The sequence below is a fragment of the Scomber scombrus genome, chromosome 17, assembly GCF_963691925.1.
Source record: "Scomber scombrus chromosome 17, fScoSco1.1, whole genome shotgun sequence".
Taxonomy (NCBI): Eukaryota; Metazoa; Chordata; class Actinopteri; order Scombriformes; family Scombridae; genus Scomber; species Scomber scombrus.
Genome location: NC_084986.1, coordinates 15,061,496 through 15,083,937, shown reverse-complemented (window position 1 = coordinate 15,083,937; position 22,442 = coordinate 15,061,496). Strand labels below are relative to the sequence as shown.

At 38.3% G+C, this 22,442-nt stretch overlaps 1 protein-coding gene across 1 annotated transcript in view; it reads right to left on the bottom strand.

Moving 5' to 3' along the window:
* Positions 1–12,317: 12,317 nt before the first annotated feature.
* LOC133998074 (uncharacterized) overlaps positions 12,318–22,442 on the bottom strand; it is a 25,629-nt gene continuing 15,504 nt past the window's right edge. The window contains 26 exon segments of the mRNA XM_062437817.1: positions 12,318–12,553; positions 12,750–12,825; positions 13,004–13,066; positions 13,333–13,449; positions 13,874–14,037; positions 14,510–14,651; positions 15,317–15,406; positions 15,506–15,642; positions 15,797–15,914; positions 16,015–16,056; positions 16,181–16,228; positions 16,452–16,517; positions 17,170–17,258; positions 17,387–17,464; positions 17,640–17,703; positions 17,875–17,980; positions 18,496–18,609; positions 18,787–18,953; positions 19,174–19,278; positions 19,393–19,492; positions 19,662–19,751; positions 21,738–21,784; positions 21,830–21,927; positions 22,080–22,126; positions 22,129–22,202; positions 22,370–22,400. Of these exon segments, the coding sequence (XP_062293801.1) occupies positions 12,467–12,553; positions 12,750–12,825; positions 13,004–13,066; positions 13,333–13,449; positions 13,874–14,037; positions 14,510–14,651; positions 15,317–15,406; positions 15,506–15,642; positions 15,797–15,914; positions 16,015–16,056; positions 16,181–16,228; positions 16,452–16,517; positions 17,170–17,258; positions 17,387–17,464; positions 17,640–17,703; positions 17,875–17,980; positions 18,496–18,609; positions 18,787–18,953; positions 19,174–19,278; positions 19,393–19,492; positions 19,662–19,751; positions 21,738–21,784; positions 21,830–21,927; positions 22,080–22,126; positions 22,129–22,202; positions 22,370–22,400 (2,360 nt within the window). The 3' untranslated portion in view covers positions 12,318–12,466.

Below are 22,442 nucleotides of genomic sequence, written 5' to 3'. Positions count from 1 at the left end.
GTTATGACAGAGTTTACAAACTCATACATGCAAACAGACTCCTGTGCATATAGACAATGAATTACCCATCTGCATTCATTAAGTGGATTGGGCTCCAATAATTGATTGGGAACCTTGAGACAGTGTCTTAGACGCAAATTAATCATCATGCTTCATAGTTTCTCGTGCGAATTTAACACACACATGCGCACACACACACACACACACACACACAAAAGAAAACATATGTTGTGCTAGCTCACAAGTTTCAAGTTTCTTTAATTCTATGACAGAGCCCCATTTCCTTTCATCATTTCTGTGCCAGCATGGTCAACAGCTGTGCTAGTGATTGAACCGAATCTGACTGGAACGAATGATTGTATCAGAAGCATGAATTTAACAAACTTCTCTGAGCAGGAAGAAGATCAAAGCCCATGTTGAGGTAGCAACATACTGAACAGCTTCTTTAATTATATACCCACATAAAAACCTATGAACACAGAAATAAATGCATTCATCAAAACTAAGAAAGCAATAGATGTATCTGTGGTTATCTCCTATTGATTTTCCAGAGGCCTTGAAATCTGCATCAGATAAATCCTCTCTGCTAAAAACAGTCTGACGTGAACAGTGAACACTGGTTCTCAACGAGACAGTGTGTTTGTGCTGAAGTATTTCAAAGGAATGTGGCTTTTTTCTTTAAGTTTACACTTCTTGCAGTATGAATTGACATGCCTTGCACTCACTGGTCAGTGTATCCTCACTAAAGAGATGAATGTGAAAGTGTTACATAACTGACATTCAGCTTTTCATCCTGAAGAATAATCCACTTGTGCCTTACTGAAAACCACGTGTGAGATGGTGATGTGTGAAAGACTGAGCAACACTTTGTCCACTCATACATGTTATATACAGTATTAGCACAGTAGTAATGACAAACACTGTATTTGGGAAGGCATTTTGGAAAACACAGTATGAAGGAGGTATAAATGGAAGAAGAGGACATTGACATTTTATTTAAACTAAATTTAATGGCACATATATATCTTCTGGCCTGGGAATGCCTCAGAATCCCCGAGGAGGAGCTGACGAGCATTGATGGGGAGAAGGATGTCTGGGTTACATTGTTTAACCTGATGCCACCACGACCCGGCCCTGGAAAGCGGCAGACAATGGATGGATGGATACATTTCATGGGAATTCCATATGTGCAGCAAAATTAGCAGACTTTTTCCCGCACAAAAGATAAATAATATTAACAACTTGGAAAATGTCACCTGGAATATGTCCTGTCCACCAGTGTGTTTTAAGTATTTACTACCATTCTCAGTGTGTTGAGACACAAACATTAACCAAACAGTGCCATGCTCAGTGATCAAACCCCACTCTCCCCTATACCAAAGTAAGGATCCTGCTTTTCTGACAGAAATCGCAGAGGGGTCTTCAGTCTCTCAGAGTCTGATCAAAGGATCAGGAGAGCTTTCTGTTATTTCCTAATCCCACCCTGCAGGTTTTTAAGATTCAACCCACTCTCATGTTTTTTTTTCATGCAGCTGTAATATAGATACAGACCTTGGTGCTTCAACCACATCTTTCTTTCCCAGTTGGATATAAGCCCTTGCATGTAAGGTACTGTAGCAATTAAAGCTCTGGAGCGTGAGGAGTATCTTTACCTTACTGCTCTGCATTGTTTGATTAAGGTGTTGAGGAATATTTCCTCAGCTGAGCTCAGACGAAATCTGTTATATCTTGCCTATACTGAATGTACACCATCAGAAACCTCTATTTGTGTATCGCTGCAGTGAATAAATTATCAAGACTTTAGAGGCACTGAGAGCACAAAAGGTCCATCGCACAAAAAAAAAAAAACTGAGTCAGATAAACGCTTCTCTGAGGCTAGTTTGGTGTTTATTAAAGGTGATAAAAATGGCAAGTACATCACCCTGACACATTTTAGAGCTCATTCTGATTCTTTCTACAGAATATAGATTTGGATTCCACATTATAAGAGGGTCATTTTTTTATATGGACTATTTCTGCAATAATGGATTGTGTTTGATGCCATTAAGCGAGGATGTTTTAGGTTCTGGTGTCTCTGAGTTAGATAGTTTGGACTGTATGTCTTATGGTTTTCTTTCAGTGCTTTTATTCTCAAACCATTTCATAATACTATTAACAGTTTGTAGCATTACAAAACACATTTAAAATTCATTGTGTCTTACACGACGGTATGTCAGCCAAGTCTGCTCACTTGTCTTCTGTATCAAATGACTATTTTAAGTTAGCCCATGGAAAAGAGCATGTTTTGTCAAAAACTGACTTAATGTGGGTTTTGTTTTATTTTTTGTTACAGTACATTTCAGAACATATCAACATTGTGTATGATTTAATTCCATGAGGCAAGAGCCAGTTGCACCAGCTCTTCATAAATTTAAATGTATTAATTTACTGTACTTACGTGTGTACTAAGTGGAGATTTGCAAACCACAAACTAGGCCTTACATAGAGACTAGTTAATTGACAAAACTTGGCTAATATATCACCCGTTTAGAGTGAAAACCATAAAAGGTAACATAATATAGTCAATAGATTTGATCTGACACTTGGCTGTCTTATAATGACGCCTTATGAGAAGATTTTAAATGACGCTTCTCTAAACATAATAAACCTCAGTTGACTGTATGACCAAATAATGTTAGCAAGGTTAGCATTTTTGGATATTTCCTATTATTTTTAAACTGAATTAAAATAAAGTAGCAAAAATGTAAGTGTGTTTACATATAAAATGAAGTAATGTCTAAATGCACAAATGATTGGCACCTAAGCATAATATTGTTCAGCTTGCTAAAAACACAATTTTGAAAATTATGCTACAGCTCATGATGCTTGTTTTTGATTTTGGTAGTGCTATAGAGATTTTCCTAAATTATTTCCATATTTCTGAAGTCTTGCAAAGTGAGCTAGTAGCTGCTGTAATGGATTTATATCTGGTGCAACCAGGAGAACATTAGTAGGTTATAGGTTTGCTCCCTTTTTCTGCTCTGAATCTCCCGTTTTTCTGGAAAGGCTGTAACTTCTGGTCTGTTGCCTTAAGTGTGTACAGAGCCTGACTGTACATTAAAGTCATAAGCTGTCATATGTAATCAAGTCAAAGAGGAGTCACAAAGTAACCGAAGAAAATACATTTAAAAAAAATAAGGTCATGAGATGCTTTCAAACAAGGATGGGTTTATACAAATATCAATATGCTCTTCTTTGTATGTGTATAAATAGGCAGTCAATATCAACAAAACACTTACTGTCTGTGTTACACATACTGACTTGTAATACACTAAAAGACAGACCGCAAGTACATTAATGCTAAGTAGCCTGGGGGAGAGCAAACTCAGTCTTAGTACTGCTGCTCAAAGCGAAGCCCCCAAAAGTCATCCTATAGGTTTTTCCCAGTCGGCCATGTGATTGACAGCCAGTGAGAGGCGAGCTGTCAGTGCTGAAGAAAGTCGAGGAGTGCTCTCAATGGAGTGTTACATAACATGTCAGGGAGCATAAAGCTACATGTGAAGATAACAACAAGGCCTTGACCAAATATGTAATTTGACCATGTACTCCAAAACTGTTACAAACTCTGTTAAAAAATAATTTCATGGTGTGATTATGCTGTGGTTAAAGTCTGGTTAGGATTAGACACAAAGACTACTTGGTTGGGGTTAGGTAAAGATCAGATTTGGAGTTAAAATGATCACTTGAAACATGGTGTGGGTTAAAGTTAGGCAACCTTTGTCATCAAGTCTACAGTAAACGCCACCATGACAACCGTAGTTACAGTTTTTTTTTTTTTAACTGTCCCAACTCGCAGTTAGAAGTGTGACCCTCGTGGTTTGAAACGGGAAGCAAACAGCAGTCTTGTGCAGCAAAGTCCACTTTTTGAGAGTTAGTTGGTTAACAAGCCACCCAACTCATTACCTCATATTAACATAATCTGAACTAAACATAATTACTACGGCTAGATGGCATCTGTCACTGGAACGTAGCTGTATGTCGTTTTTAGCCACTACCATTACAATCTCTATTTTTTTTCTTGAGGCTTGAGGATACATGTGCACGACTTTGTTTTCAGTATGTATGTCCATGTATGAATTAATGTGTGAATGCCCATGTGTGCATGGGGTTTATGGGACAACTTATTTCATTTCCACCCACACAAGCATTTTCACATTGCATCCTCCTCTTTTCCCAGGGTGACATATTTTAATTAAGTCTGTGGTTCGCTTCGAAATCCCAGCTCAAGCATAATGAAAGTATATCTATTCATAATGGCAGAGATGAGCCTCATTAAGCACATTGATTTAACATTGTGATTATTGTATGCAAAAGAGCTCAATTAGCTCAGTGAGTATGCTGTGAAAACAACTAGACTATTGAAAGCCACTGAAACAATGTCATAAAAACATGATTATTTACTAATCATAGTCATAATGATCATTAAGATAACAGTGTCAACATGTGGTTTCAGAAAATCCAAATAAAAATGTGCAGCAGTGGAATCAAGATCCATTTGTCATAAACCACAACTTTGGTTTGGATTTTGCCATTTGCCGAAAATGTGTGCATGTCTTTTTTTAAATGAGATATAGACATTATGTCCAGACAAACAAAATAAATTGTTTATTCTGTAATTTCAAAATTTCTAATAAAAACCCATCTGTACAAAAAACTGTCAGTATACATGTTAGAGGTCATGCAGACGTGCACATTTTGAATAAATCAACCTGATTTCAACAAGTGTTGCATGCTACTTTAAGTGCTACTTCCAGTGTTTATAGATCAGATGTGTCTATAATCCCACACTTTGCTTTAATTACAAAATGGCAACCATGTGTGTTCACTATGTTAATATGTTCATGTGGGCATTACGCCTCAACTCATTACAAACTTTTCAAAAGGTTTAGAATAAAACATTTTATATCCAAAAGCAAGAGGGTCAGTGTTTTCTTTGAGTTTACTTTCATTTTTATTAACGTCAAGAAATCCAATGAAAAGACCGAAACCTGCAAAGCATTAGTCTGTATCAATACTTTGAATTCTCTATCCTGCTTGTGGCACTCCCATTTGTCCCTACTGTGAACATAAACCTTTAAAAATTGCTCACAAATATATAGTTTTGTTTTCAAAAATACTTTTTAATTTCCTTTAAATAAATTTAAATATATTAAACATATTTTTCATGGAGAATTTTACAACATTTGTTCCAGATAAACAGCCTGCAGCTGACTGTTCTGTGCTTCTAAGTAATGAAGGACACAATAATGTTATAATCACATGAACACACTGACAGACACTGCCTGATAATGCTCAAGACTGGCCAACTGAGTCAGAAGTTACAACATGTTCTTCATGGCTCACAAGCACAGCACGGACCAAGAGAGCTGCTGCTCATGAGTCAATGCGCTGACACCTGTGCCTTTACCTTATAAGCTCTGTTTTGAGGATTACTCTTTGTGCTGTACTATTTATGCAATAGGACAACTTTCCAACCATCCGTGTCTTTAAAATACACAAATGCATCATGCAACATAAAGACACAATCCACTCTGATCAGGGTCTGTGACAGTTTTCCTAATGCAAGCTGACAGGTTACTTAATGATTCTAAAGATAGAGAGTGACATGGTGCGTCACCTTCCAGCCTCTGCCCTGTCAGACAGACAGACAACCATAAGCACATCCTCGCATTACACCGAGAGGACATTACCCACGACTGCACTCTTCAAATGGGCCCTAACCCTAACCCTAACCCAAAACAATCTGAGTCCTTTGTTGGCTTAAGAGCAACGTTTTTGAGCTGTTTAACATGCAAAATGCAGACTAATTTCATTTAGTAAATTCAGTAAGGTAAATGTACAGGAATTGTGTCTGAGAATATGAAAACATTTTAATGGAAAGCATTATGAAAATACCAAGGAGTAGACTATACTGCTTGTAACTATATTAGTGAACCAATGCAGTGTCCCAAAGTGCCCAAACTGATGTTTCAGATATACTTAGAAGCAAAAAGGAGAATTTTGTATCCTACAGACAGGCGACCAGCCTGGCTGGAGATTGATTAGTTCATTACTGATTCTGTCTGAAGTGACATCAGAGACAAAATGGTGACTCAGCCACCAACCACCACCTTCTCTGGCTGGAGAGGTACATGATGAGAGCAGCGGTTACCTCACACATTGAGCGAGAGCTGGAGCTGTGTGTGGGTGGGTAGTGTGTGAATGTATGTGTGTGTGTGTGTGCGTGTGTGTGTGTGTGTGTGTCTATGTGTGGAATAATTTCATGTGACACGTCCTCTGCAGACTGTCTAATTTTACAGTATTATTCAGCTTATAATTGGCCTCATAATGTCTTTTCCTTTTTCTCTTTTTTATTTTTTGTACTTCAGTTTCTTTGTAACTATTAAAGGGGACATTTTAAGCTCTACATTTTTATTCTGGGACTCCAATAGAGTAGCTATGAATAATTCACAGTTCAATAAACGCCGTATTTATTTCATACTGGCCCTTTATGCAGCCCCTCAATTCAGATTGATGCAAGTCATGGTTCGTACCCCCCAAAACATTTTTTTTTTTTTTAAATGCTATAATGTTAGCGGAGCAGAGCAGTGAACTCATGCGCTGTGTGTGGAACAGATGGCTGTTAAGGAAATCATGAGCTGAAAAACTGGAAACCAAACGTTCAGAGCAGTCTGAAGCTGATGCCTCTACATGCATTTACTTTGACCACGTTTCATGAACATCTGACATTGTTACATTATATATGACTGAAAATAAGGAAAAGCATCACAGGTCCCCTTTAAGCAGCACAGAGCATTGCTGCTGCTACCACAAAACACACTGTTGGATAGATTAGAGAATATCAGCTGTGGAAATACAGTTCAAGTGACTCTATTGTGAGGCAGCTGTTACCTCAGCTGAATAGGTCTAGTGTTGCTGCCGATTCATGAAAAGGGAGGACGTTTGAAAATCTATGAAAGTCAATCTGTGCCCTCCATTCTCTATCCTGTCCAAAGCCTTAAAGCAAGCCTACATAACCTCAGCTGAACAGCAGATACTGTGCCTTTGAGTAAATGCTATGAACTGATGGTAAATGCCAGTGTGACAGTAATAATAAGTAAAACAGGGTAACAAAGTCAGTGCACACAAGTTATTGTAGTAGCAAAAACAGCAGTGTATTGAATTGAACAGGGGAATTTTTTTTTTTTTGCTTTATAAATATACTTTGATATTTTGCAATATTACACAAAAGGTGAAATACCACTCTCATGTCCATGTGCTAAATATGGAGCAAGAGCCAAGAGACAATTTAGCTTATCATAGTATAAAGACTGGAAGATGGAGTAAACAGGTAGCCTTGCTCATGCTCATTTTGAAGAGAATTCCAAGTTGCAAATATTTTGTAACTCCTTCCAAAACCACAAATAGTTTTCTTCTATATTTCTGTTTGAATAAAGATGCAGAAACTTTGGACAGCCCCTGATCCCTCTTGTATTAGTCTTTATGCTATAAGCTAAGCTAATAATCACAGTGTGTCTAGATAGTCAAAGTGCTGTGGGACATTTTGTGGAATACACTTATTTGCTTTCTTGACAATTGTTAGATGAGAAAATCAAAACCAATGTCATGTCTATGCAGTTAATATGTGGCTTTAGCTAGCAACCAGTTTTAGCTTAGCTTAGCACAAAGACTGGAAACAGGGGGAGTAAGCTAGACTCTATACACAGATTACAAAACCTTCTCCGTTTTAACTTTAACCAAAATGCATATTTAACTCAAGTTAACTAAGTAGTGGGGAAATTGTTTTCAGGACTTAAGTCAAATTAAATCAGCTTAAATTAACCATGGTTACGTTTTTTTACTTTACAAAAAACAGTTACAATCCCAACAGTAGATCCATCTCAGCATTTTCCTGTCGTTTCCAGTGTGTTGCAGATAGGATATCCTCTCATGCTGAGAGGATGAATGACATCCTAACCTTTACTACTTCAATACTCCCTGTGGAGCATGAATAGATACAGTTAGAAAAGATGTCCTTGATAAAAAATAGTGACAGCAACCCAATCACATGGTTACTTTTAACATACCTTGAATGCTATTTGTAGTGTGTAAAGCAGGCATGCTCAAAAATACATAGAATTATCCTTAATGCATGAAAGAAGGTGAATATTTGCCAGTCCAAACAAATAAGAAAAAATTACTTTTATCATTTTTATTTCTGATTCTGGACATTGCACCCACCACTCATTTCAGTGGTTATTGTATAGTCCCTTACACTTATATGATTATCTCGTCACCAGTTGACCTTTAAATCCTGCAGATGTCTAGTAAGAGGGTGAAGCATCTCCGAGAAGCTGTACAGCCAGAAGTCTTTGCCCAACAATAAAGTTGACTACTCAAGCTCAGCTCTGAACAGATTTCTAGTCCATTAGACACATAACAGCACAGCAAAGATGTCAGGGTGTTTCAGTGCCCTTGAAATATTTTGGAAACTTGCTGCTGCTAGTTTCTGTTCCATCCCTTTGAAATAGGTTGGAGGAATAGGTCTCAGGTCCTCCTTTAACAATTCACGAAAGTACTCTTGACAGATCTATCTTGAATCTATCTATCTATCTTAAACAGAGTTGTTGATGTCAGGGATGTTTATGTTTTATTGATGTTATTATATGTTATTAATGTGGAAGTTCAGTTTTGTTTGACAGTGTTTTTCTTTCTTATGTACTGGTTCTTTTGGCATGTTTGCAGAGGCATGCAGTCTTTATGCAATATTGATAGCTAAGGTTAGTTCGGCCAGCAGGCTCTCACAAAACCCAGGCAAAAGACAGAAACTGCCCAGTGATATCATTGAAAGCCAGCAAACTAATCATTGGTCATAACTTTGCTGCACAGAAACAGAAACCCCACATTCTGACAATTTGAACATAAGTAGCCAAGCAAAGCAGATAGAAAACTGAGCTTAAGTAGTCAACAAATCAGGTGCAATCAATGATTAATCAACACAGGTGTAAACAGTCTAATTAACTCCAGGCTGCTCATTAGAGAAAATCCACCCAGAGAGGAAGAAAGACCAAGGCCCTGCTGTGGCACAAATTATCTGATTTCCTTGGAGGTCTAAAACTCAGACTGGAGTCAATCCTCTCACACTGATTTCAGCAATAATTTCCCCCACAGACCTGAAGATAGAGAAATTCACAGAAACAAGTCAGGATCAGACACCATCTAACCTTTGATTGAACTGTTTTTTCTGTGGAAACCTTTGTTTGATCCTGTCAGGTTAACACCAATATTCTGTGTCTGGAGATACATTGACAGAGGTGGTATGATATGATACTCTGATGTAACATGTGAGACATACAATGCAAGACATACGGTTTCAGTTCCAAATCATGCATTGTTTCATTTGCAGATAATGTTATTTACATCTTAACAATATTGTCCTTATCTATCTTATCTTTGATTGATGGCAATCTCTAGTGTCTTAGGATAATGTTAACTGCAAATCAAAATATTAATTATTATTACTAGACTGAAATTTACTTATCTCTCTTACATATCTATGAGGAACAGGGCAAGCCACATTCACTTCCATTGTCTAGTCAGGAAATGTTGTTAGTTTATATTATTGTTTTATAACAGTATTTAATTCACAATTTTATGGTTTTCATTAGCACACTAGCCAGCTAATGTTGTGTTTTTATCGTCAGCAAATTCCACAAAAGCACTAAAATCTACAGCTGACAAGTCTAGCGTGTGTAGCCAAAGCCTAATACACAATAGCTTATTTCTCTGTGCCATAGACCTTCATTGTTGTCCATAAACTATTGAAAGTACATAAAAGAGCCACACTGTGTGACATGTTCCTTCATTACCATGAATATGGGCACTGTTGTTTATTTTGAGTCAGTCCAACACAAAGGAAATTTGACATGCTGGATGGTTTGTTACACAGAACTATCTGAAAAGTCATTGGTGAAAACTGGAATAGGGAAGGCCTTTTCAAAAAAAATACTTGTTGTATCATCATTTGGTACAAATGAGCTCTGGGCAGTCAGGAAGTATTGAGAGACAAATTTAATGCACTATTGGTTTTGGTGTTTTTTGAGATTTCTTCAAAATAAATAAAATATGTATATAGAATTTACTTTATCCTGTTTACTCTGTTTCTTTGCTGCCATATGCACTACAGGTAAGATAAGGCTATTGACAAACAAATGCTTCACACAGGACAGCAGGAAACAACAGTTCACCATGTACTATACTGTATATCCTCTGCGCCACTGCTGTCATTGCTGTATGTGAGAAGACTGAACTTTGTATTAAATTCTGGACTTGAAGGTATCTTGTATTTTTCTGCAGGAGGGAAACATCTGGTAGTGTATCTTTCCCCAGTGGAAAGTATGACTGCTTTCATGTGTTGTTTTCTGATCTGATGTGGAAAACTGGTCTCAGCAGGCAAGTCACAGGCAACAGGAAGGAACAGGAGGACTCCTTCCTCATGCCTTACAACCTGCTGCTATGACAGACAGCTGTACCACTCCAGAGCATAACAATTCAGCTGCAAGTGTCAGGTTCATCAGACTAAACCCCTCACTCTGTCCCAAGCCATTTTTCTCTCTGATAACATCTTTATAAGCACAATATTTCTCCCCTTATGTATTGCTTACTATCTCATATCTCACTATCTAAACTCAAAATACTTGTATTGCTTGCTGTTGGATAAATGTGTGTGATTTGACACATGCAAACATTTGCACAACCCTTTAACACTTGGGATTTGATTGTATTGCAGTTGATGTGGAAATACATAAAACATCAAACTCAAGCAAACAGGAGCATTTTTATTTACTAAACAGTCATATAGAAATTCATCAGGATGTTCCTTTATGATTTTTCAAAAACAATCAAGGTGCATGAAAATAGTCTGCATGTAAAAAGGAGGCAGATATTCAAAAACAGGAATAACTTCTCAAGGGAGTCTGTTTGTGATAGTTTATAATACAAAATCCAACTTTAACAATATTCAAGCATTTAAAAGAGAGAAAAGTTAAACAGGTTTATCTTTAACACTAACATACAGTAGATCCAAACAAAAATAAACTTGTACAACACATATATGAGTATTGATTTTTTTCTTCTTCCAGGCTTCCAGACAGATTGTAGCATATTTCTCAAGCCTTTATTCTCAGCTAGCAAGCATTTGGACGGGTATTTTATTCTAATCAGTGCAGAGTGTTAAAGGGATGATGTTATTAACACATCATCAGGCACCAAATCTCCCTGCACTGACTTTGGAAACAGAATTTCCTGGCATCTTGTTTGAACACCTAACACCACATATTTTGGCCTCACGCCATGTCACCTTGATTGTAGACTCTGTGCAGACACAGAGCAAAACAGGAAAAAGGTGGTGCTATAGTGTTCTACAGTATTTTAATAATCTAATTACAGTTTGAACTTTGAAATGGGTTCTTTTTTTAGCCATGCTAGCGGTCTGACAGTCTACCACTTCACTCCCATTGCCATGAAAGTTGGTACACAAATTCAATCCTAATGAATGCGGTGCAACATGAAGTTAACATTTGTAGTTCAGAGGGAAATATCTCAACAACAATTGGATTGATTGTCATGAACTTTAATGTAGATGTTCAGCTTTCCTCAAGGATTTATTCTAATAACTTTGGCAATCCTATGATTTTTTCTCTAGTGCTACCAGCAAGTTAACATTTTTGTTTCAGAATGAAACTTTTTAATGGATTGTAAAAAATATTCATGTCCTCTTCAGAATGAATCTTACTAACTTTGGTTATCCTTTAGCTCTATCATGATATTTACATTTTTATTTTCTATGAGCTACTACTACTGGATGGATTGCCATGACATTTGGTTTGGACATGCATGTCCCAGTCAGGATTAATTGTAAGGACTTTGGAGATCCTCTGACTTTTGCTTTAGCACCATCATCGGGACAAAATCTTAAATGTTGTATCAGACTCAACTGTACGTTGTGTTTAGTGCTTATTAGCAAATTTAAGAATTGCTAACACACTAAACTAAGATGGCAAACATTATAACCACTACACATCAACATGCTAGCATTATCACTGTGAGCATGGTAACATGCTGATGTTAGCATCGAGCTGCTAGCATGGCTTTACACTTTTTGTCTTATTTTGATGACAAGATCAAACATATTGGACATTTTAAGGCTTATTTTCACCAATTCAGTCTCTAGATGCAGGCGCGTAACCAAAGGTGTGTGTTCACCTCCCTTTTATGGTTCTAAACATCATATTATTTCAGTAGATTCAATAAACTTGTTTTGGCTCAAACTGAGGTTAATCATAGTCTTAAGAAAGCCAATTCAAGCTGGCAAGATTTTTTCTGGTTTGGAGCCATATTTGGATGATGGTGGCAACTCCTGTGGCCTTTGATCCTTAACCCTCAGAAGTTAGAAGTTACGGTCCCAACCAGAGAATTCCTCCTCTGCCTTAGCTAGGTCATAAGGGAAACGATCAAAGTTGATATAGCAGGGGCCCTGGAGGAGGAAAGGTAACATACAATCCTGTTAAACCATCACTAATAAACAGTAGTTAGATGGTCCTGAAAAAAAGTCCTAAATCCTAAAAAATGAATAAGACTTAAAATTACAACACAAAAACAGGCAGTGATCTCTGGTTCAGATTTCCTTAAATTACACAACAACAAAGCACTCAGCTAATGGTTTGACTTGCCTTGCGTATGAGCCGGACTGTGGGAGCATCGAGCTGACACATACGCAGCTTGTGCCAGTTCATACTGCTGAACCACCTGAAGTGAAAATATGAGAGAGATTATAGGTCAAAGATGGAGGGAGTGAGGAATTATCTATGTAGGCCTGACTTTCTCAACCATATCTTGGGTGTTAAGTGATCTTCTCACCCAAGATATGGGGTTAGGGTTAGGGTTAGGTTAGGATAATTTCTTCATGAAATGTTGCCATGATTACCTATGATGCCGTATATCTTTGATGCCATTCTTGGTGTTACCTAACCTCTGACCTGGTCGAGGTCTGCAAACAAAAGCACACAGCCAATTCATTCATGAGCTTCCACTTTTCAAGAAAAAAATGTAAGCATTACCACACAATGAAATTCATGCTCTACACTGGGATAACTGTAAGATATACCCATACTTTTATAACTTATACTTTTGTGTAAGTTTCACATGCATATTCCTCTTTGTTTTATGAATGAATAATTCGGCCAATACATTGAGTTCATTTTGAATGCTTGTTATCAGCGTACAACATTTTAATCATTCATTCATTACTCTCACCTGCACAGCTTACTAATGATGGACTTGGCTGCCTCGCTCAAGTAAGGAGGATACTTGAACACCCCATCCAAAATCTTGGCATAAATCTTCTGAGGCTCCGAACTTGAAAAGGGGGGGCTGAAAAGATGAAAAGAGGGTTTTAAACTTTAAAAAGGGGCCTTGAAACCAACCAATCAATCAGTTGCTGTTTTATATTTTGAACCTGTGAGTGCTGAAACTGAATTATGAAAAAAGACACGGCTGTGTTTCACCACTGCAGATGTCTGTCATATTTCCATGCTGCCATCTACTGGTTAACATAAAGGGTTGACTTATATATGTATCAGCTCACTTCATTTTTGTCTGTTATCACTTAAAATTCTAATTTTGCTTCAGAATTTAAGAGTTTTGATCATATGCTAAAACAAGCTCATGAGATATGAACCCTGTAAGACAGTAGTATGTGTGTTTTCCTCGAAACAGACAGGGAAAATTAAAGTTTAGGTGTTTTAGTCAACAACTTATTTTATTAGTATGAGTACACATGTAATATAAATAATACCTTCCTGCCAGTAGCTCAAAGATCAAGACGCCAAGGGACCAAAAGTCGACTGCAAAGTCATGTCCCTGGTTCTTGATGATCTCGGGGGCCATGTACTCAGGAGTACCAACAAATGAATAGGTTTTTTCACCACGCACCATCTCTTTAGCAAAGCCAAAGTCCACCTACGGATGCACACACACAAAGAGAAGAATATTTAAACAATTGACATAATTATTTGCATAGAAGCAGCATCTGTGGGTATAGCCTCTTTCTATGGAAACCGTGTAGTGAAAAGGCCAAAAAAAAAAAAAAAAAAAAACCCATAGAAACGTCATGTTCAAACACTCCTGACAAGTATCTTGTACTAAGAGGTTAAAGAATATAGAAGTCAACACATACACACATTTGTCTTTATATCCTTGTGAGGACCATCAAACTAAATACCTAAACCCAACTTTTATCCTAAACTCAACCTAAATCCAAATGCCAACCTTAAAACCAAATTTTAACCCCCTTTTCTTCTTTAAGCTCTTTGAAGTTTTGAAGACCAGCTAAAATGTCCTCACAACACTGGTTTTCAACTGAAATTGGTTCTCTCAAAGACAAAAAGACAAAAAAGACATGCACACACACACACTCACACAAATGACTCACCAGTTTGACGTAGCCCCTCACATCCAGCATCAGGTTCTCAGGCTTCAGGTCTCTGTACATGATGTTCTTCTTATGCAGGTAGGCATAGGCCTCCACCACACAAGCAGTGCAGAACATAGCAACGGGTTCATCAAAACGCCCTCTGACAAAATAACCACAGAAACAAAAGAGGATAAACTACCACTCTCAAACATCTTCTTTATCTGCTTGCTTGCTTTCAAAACTTTTGTATTCTTCGATCACTTGCTGTTGTTGTTCTTTTCTTCTGAAGTCTGTTTTGTGGTTGTCACTATAGATTGCTGTGGGTAACACTGTCAGCTATAATATATGTCTCTGTGGCAGACAGTGGCAGCAGCAGTACAGTAGATGTAACTTCAAAATGTCAAGCCGTGGTCTCAAGATGAAGAAAAACTTAACCAAAATGAATCTAACACAAAAACAATTCTTCATCTCTGTCTCTATCACAGTATGATTTGAATACATTTTTAAATTAAAGCTTCAGAATGTCCCTATTTAAAGTGACTTAAGCAACAGTGGTTTTATCAATAACTCAATAAGTAATTAACATTAGTGTTGGCTTGCTGTCCTTTACTATCATTGGTAGCTAATTTATTGTTTTTATCACAACAAATTTGTATCATTGTTTCATCTGTGTTTTGAAACTGTGCTCTCATTAAAATAAAAGTTGACTGTATGACACTCCTGATCCTGTGTAACAGTTCACCCCATGACCTTGCTTGAAAAAGATAAAGTATCTAAACTTCAAAGTGTTGTCTCATTGTCATTTTTTTTGCTGTGTTATCTCACACTTCTTTGAGTTTGGTCCAGATCTCCCCACCAACACAGAACTCCATGACCATGTAGATATATCGTGTGTCTTTGAAAGCTGCATGAAGCCTGACGAAAGAGTGAGAGAGAAAAAAAAGACATTCAAGTTCTCTGTCCCTTACACAATGTAATTAAACAATTTCAGTCAGCATCCTTCATTGGAGGTACCTGACGATGAAGTCGCACTGGATGGATTTAAGGATTTTCTTCTCAAACAGCATGTGCTCCTCCTGTCTTTTCGCCACAATGTGCTTCTTGCCGACTCGTTTCATGGCATAATATTTCCCATGGACCAGTGTGGTCATCTGAGCAATAGCAAAAAAAGAAATACTGATCAGTACTAAGTTATCAGAGCTAAATGTTCTGAATGAAACTTCAAATATCACACACAAATACAGCATTTTGTGAAAGATTTTAAGTCAGTAATTATCTTTAGTGGGTCCATGCAAAAACAAATACACTCACTAGCTCAACACGGCCAAACCCTCCAACTCCAAGGGTGACAGGATCTCCTTGATGGCGACCCTCCTGGTACAGCACAGGGAGCAGGTCCTTAAACTTCAGAGTGGAGCTAGGACTAGGAGAGACAGAAAATGTAACCTAACCCTTTCATCTAAGATCCTAAAACTAATTTGTGTATTTCATATGACAGCATTTCATCTTTATCAGCCTCTCACCCAGACTTTTCTGGAGCCTTTGTCTCCTGCAGCACTTTGGAGCTGGTTGTAAAGACAAAACAAAAGTAAAAAAGTAAACAGTAGAGTCCATTACATTTAGATTACACTCTAATCTCACAAGATGGAGGAAAAGAGAGATGATTATGAATTTTTTTATAGCACATACTCGTCAAAAAGCTCCAGGTGCTCTATGGGGATTGTCTCTTCAAATACCCTGAAGAAAAAAGGCATATTAATCAATCTATCTGTCAATCAGGAAATTGCAAATGCTCAGCAGAAAACAAACACAGTGCAAACAAGATGACACCGACAGAAAACAGATCCACTGGAGGAAGTCAAGCATTCTCTGCAGGACCAGCAGCTGTCACTGCAGAGTCTGACTAAACAGGAATATCACATTCGTTTGAACTCAGAATTCAATCTCGAGTCAAACTTACTCCTTGTCTATGGAGAAGCAGGTAACAGGGCCGTCAGCAGTGCAGGTGGCAGTTCTCAACACCTCGCTGCAAGAGGAAAAACATTTCACATGTCAGCCCTGGAAAACAGGATGTCATTACTATATATATATATATACAGTATATGTCAAAACTTCAGTGTGGAAAACTGTTTAGAGGGGAAACTGAAGGGAAAGTTTGGATTAGCACCTGAAAACAGTGACAGCTTATGTGCTTGACAGTATGTTTTGTTTTGCTGCACATCTACAGGATCATGGCAGAGGATGTGTTGATATATATGCTTTTCCAACACATACATATATGTTGATACAGAAAAGTAACGTTAATATTGCATATGACTTCATTTCTAGGCTGCACTCTTCAGAAACTGAAATGCCTACAAATAAGATAACAAATTAATTTAGTGGCAAACAACACTAAATTGATGTAATCTGATTTGCAATAAAAAAGCCAATATCAACCCAATGTTTTGATGTAATTATACTTTTTCCTTTTTTTGCCTAATCTACCCAAAATTGGCTGCATATCTATAGCAGTTTGCAAATGTGTGATAATTTGTGCTAATAAGAGGTTTTATGTTGGCAGGTTGCACAACTGGAACGTCAAGGATGACAGCAGCCGAATAAAGCGCACTGAGCAGTGGATGTTGCACAAGGCTCTTGCAAATGTCCTCAGGCATATGTTGCATTGCCATGGTTACCGTATGAGGGCCTGTTCCCCGAAATGATCCCCTTTTCCCATCCTACGAATCTGCTTCTGATGCCCGTTCACGTTCTTCGTCACCAGGACCTGAGGTGGGGGGACACACGTGAGAGGGAGAGAAAGACAATGAGTGCAGATAAATGCATGTATAATCATAGGCTTGTATTAAATTTAAATATTAGTATGTGCACACAGTACAGTAGGTACCATATTACCTCTCCTTTAAGGATGATGTAGAATGTGTTTCCCTCAGATCCTTCTCGAACTATAACATCTTTGTCCTGGTACTTCACCTGGAAAAAGCAAGAAAAAAGGGGCAAGAATGTAAAGATTAGTTATCATGTGTACAGAAATTACAGTTTATTCCAGGACACTGAGATTCAAAATATCAACATTTTATGAACTAAAAAAAATGTATTGTAACACTCAACATTCACATTGTAAGTACTATGACATCTAAGTACTCACCTCATCCATGGAGTCAATGATTTTGGATAACTGGGCATCATTTAGGTCCTTCAGAGTACGAGACCTGTGACAGCATGAAAATATAGCTGCAGAGTTATAAATAAGAGGTGATATATGGTCCAGAAAAGGTGCCAATACTGCTATGGGAGGGTGACATGAAAGGAAATAGCCAAAGCAAGTCATTAAACTCAACTAGCTGAAGAGATCTGTACTGTTGCTCAGGCTATAAACATACGTCTTCAAGAAGCCCATGAGCTGCTCCCGTTTCTTCTTGGACTTGTTCGTTATGATAGTCCTGTAAGTCTGTCGCTCCATGCACCACAAACGCACATTTGTCATTGCTGCAACATGAGCAGAAGTTAGTTAGAAGTTATAAAAATTAAGTTAAGTCTTTAAAGTCTAGTGAGTGCAGTAGTTCAGGGGTGAAAGCAGAAATTCCATTTATAATTTAATAGATTTTTTGTTTTTAATTAAATGCTAGAAAACTGTACATATTTTTTTAGATCCTTTTCTACATCCACATCGCATCCAGCGCACTCAACATGTGTTTCTTTCTAAAATCTTTGAGAGGCCAGGGCTCTGCTGATCTCCGGTCTGCTTTGACTCTTTGTTATTAGGTTCCTCTTCATGAAGCTACAGCAAGAGATTTACAACAGGCAGAACATCCCTTTATGTTTCTCTCTGTTGGAGTAGCCTGTTGCTTTCAACCAGTGTTAACAGCGATATGTTGGGCTGAGGTCCCCATGGCACCTCATTAATCACACATGAACATGGTGTTAACACTTTAGTATGGAGATAAATAATTGCAGCATTTCATCTGCATATAGCAGCAAGAGTCATCATTACAGGGGCTGACCTTTGACTGTCGCTGTCCGTTTGCAGTTGTAAAGAATGGCCAACTCCCCAAACACATCACCACTGTTTAGGGTTCGGAGGTTCCGGCCTGCCTGGGTGACAGAAAGCTCACCATCTAAAAGGAGGGACAAACAGAGGGGGAAACAAGATTTTTATTACCAATTTTCTTACCAGTGTGTTTTTCATATCAAAATAGAAAGTCATAGAAGATCTCTCAGTTTTAAAAGCAAAGAAACTGAAGCACATGCAGGCAGAAAGACACACATTAACATATACTCAGATGTGTACCCACCTGCCACTATATACATGCTGTCTCCTTCAACGCCCTCTTTAATGACTTCATCCTTAGGGCTGTAGTCAAATGCCACTAAGAGATCCACCATCATGGCTATTTGCTCATCATCGAGGCGGCTCAGGAAGTCATTCTTCTGGATGGCTTTGACGATCAGACTCGTCTCGCTAGAGATGGAAGGTGAAAGAAGTCATTTTGATTTAAGATCAATTTAATTCTTGGGGGGCTCCCATGCAACATAGAAGCTGTTCATACATTATGTAGGTATTTGACATGTTATTAAGAGACTGTTAGACCACAATGAGAAAGCATAAATCCCGTTGACCTTTTTTAATATAATAAAATATACTGAAATGGGATAATTGTCTTGTCAGTTACAGTGATGACTAACCTGACTGTTTTCTTGACCCCGGTGCCTGCAATGTCCAGGGTTTCATGGATTGGTTCGGAAGAGATGACAGCTGCACGGCTCTTCCTGAACTCGGGTTCATTACTGGGTCTCTGGGAGGGACCATCTGAAACAGACAAACAGTGGGGAGCACAAATGATGGGTTAGCTAAATAACTGCCATGTTATATCAAATATCCCCTATATCAAGTGTGTGTTTGTGTCTCTGCCCCTGGTGCCCATAAGGGCCTCTTACCAAGCTCGTGATATTGACCCTGCAGCTCCTGCAAAAGTTTTTCTTTCTCCTGGAGTCGTTGCTCTGTGAGGATGAATCCATATAAATATGTTTAGTTTGCAAAAGATCTTGAAAATCGCTATATGGTGTTGCACTTCCTGTAATTTGTTTCCTTCATGGCTGACATGAATGAAAATGTTACAATATGTATTTGATCGTATGAATGTGATCAAATATATATTGTTGTACACACCCAAGTCTTTGTTTTGCCTCTGCAGCTCCTGGTTAATCAGACATTGCTTGTCTAGCTGTTGCCTCAAGTCCTCTAGTTGCGTCTCCATGCCTATAATGGAAGAAATACAGCAAAATAAAGAAGATGAGAGACAGATAAACTGCAGCACAAACAGTAGCGGGCAAGTAAGAATACGTTTGAACTATGCATCTGCACACAAAGCCCCAGATATCACATTTAAACTGCATGTAACTATGCAGACTGTTTCTTTGATGTTATAGTATCCAGGCTTTTTCACAAGCCACTGCTTGCACACAGCAGGAGCCCCACTGAATAATGCAGACTAATGATGGACAGTCAACAGGGTGCTTTCTGAACGCTGTCACACTCTGCCAGCTTTTGCTAAAGATCTATTACTGTTCCTGAGACACAAAACCTGTCCAAATTATACAAAAAAAAAGGCCTCATGGTGGCCTTTTTGCAGACTGAGGGCTTATGTGTGTGGTTTTGTTATCTCGTCTTGTATAATAATTAGCAACATTAACAATTGCTGCTCTAGGATTTAGTCTCTAAGTGTTGAGAATGGAGCTAACCATTCAACAAAAGTCAATATCTCTTTATCCAGGTGATCTGTTGACAAAAGCCCTGATAACGATTTTCATTTTGCCATTCATGGGAAGATGTTTATGCTTCTGTTGACTGGCCAAACATTACTGTCAATATAAATACAAGGCCATCGGTTACAGAATCAATTCACTAAGCACACACATCAGTCCCAGTGAAGTCAAGCCTGTGATCGCTGTGTTCGTCACGTGACCCCAGCCACCACTCCCTTACCCTGAACATTGGACAGCTCGGAGATTAGGTGCAATGTTAAGGCGAATCATAAAGTTATGGCGCAATAAGCCATCAAACTGCAACAGGGGGAATCTAAAATGGGTTCTGTTTCACTATAAAAGACCACTGTGTCTTTGATACAGGTGTGGACAGAAGGTGATACTGACAATGAACCCTTACAGCATTGCCTGTCACCTAAATTGGATACAATATTTTCCACTGCACCAATGATTTACAATCAAAGGAGTGAGATGATTAACTTCAGCGCATAATTCAAAGCTGCAGTGCCAGGAGTTAATGGGCCTGTGTCATAGGAAAGATAAAGCTTTGACTGTTAGGGTTACAATCATTAAAATTCTACAGGGAGCATAATGGCAACAAAAAATATGTCACTACATGGTGCACCTACTTTCCCTGAGGGTGTTTTATTAACCTTTTATATTCAAACACAGAGAGCTGTGCACAAACACAATTGGTAGGCTTTCTTGGAACTTGCAGCCATAAAAGAAGACAAGTTACATGATAACCTTTACTGGCTCCTGGTCAACATTTAATGAAAGGAAAACAACGCTTAGTTTAACTCTACACTTTCAGCCCGGGGCATCTGTGATTAAAACAGAGATACTGTAGGTAGAAGTGCGCTGCTGGCTGTGTATTGGCTGTATTTTGTGTGCGTCTATGATTATTTTCAGATTTTCACCTTTATTTCAAATCAGTCATCCATCAGATTACGTGGTGGAAAGCTATAGCCCTCTCTTTATACAGCCTCTTAAAAACTATTAAGTTGGACAGACATAGTTGATTTTTGCTCACAATCTTTAGAAGAAAAGAGAAAAATAAAAGAAGCTATTCGTGTCTGACTTTCAGCAGCAAAGTCGGAACATGATGCCAGACTGATCACCAGTATACTGATACAGCCAGCCTACTGTACACTCCATACTGCCTTATAACTAATTCATGGAAGTGTGTACTATAGCTGAATTCTCATAGGAAACACAAACCCGCATGAGAGTAGTGTCTGGTATGCACTCTTCCACTGCATAATAAGATTTTTGGCAAATGTAAAATCATGTTTTTTACTTAATAGACGTATAATTAAACCATCAGAGTGTTACAAAAAGCTGTGTTTCACTGTTCACAAGCCTTTAAACACTCCGAGCCACATGACAAAATGGGGATCTGCATGGAGCACAGACTGAAATACAGCTGCCATGACACACAATACTCAAAGACACTATGACACGTAGGAGTCACACTCACCTGTAGACTTTGTTTGGATCAGAAGAGAAGATGAGTGTCTGTCCAGCCTATAGAGGCCGCATGGATCATAAGAGCCAAATAATCACCCTGACCTGCTTACAATATCCACTTGCAGCTGCAGAGAAGTATTCGCTGTGTGACCGATTTCTGCGACCTGCTTGAACCCAGACTGACTACAGACTGGACACACCTGAGCGGACACAAACATACAGTCTGCAGTCTCTTTAGCATTACTTCTTCTTCTTCTGCGCTTGCTGCAGACTTTCTCAGCTCACTTCGCCTTGTCTGCTCTTCAGCTTTTACTATTTTCACTTCTCTCTTCCTCTCTCTCTCCCTCTCTCTCTCAATCTTTCCTCTTCTTCCTCTATCTGTCAATCTCAGCATCTCTGGTGTTGAATCATTAACTATAACCTGAGGCTCCTCCCATCACACCATGTAGAGGAATATAGAAGTGAAGGAGGAGGACTGGAGTGAAAGCTTAAGTTGAGGTGCAAAAATCATGCTCAGCTGACATGATGCACAGTTCTAGTATGATTTAATGGCATTTTATTTAGGATTATGCTAGTTTCTCTTACAAATAAGGTGTATATTGCTAGTGTTTACATTGAAAGCTAGGGATTTGACAATGGTACATAAATTCCTGTTGACGTAGAAGACAGATACCTGAAGAAATAAAAGTGGAAGCATGAGTAAACAAAGAGAAAT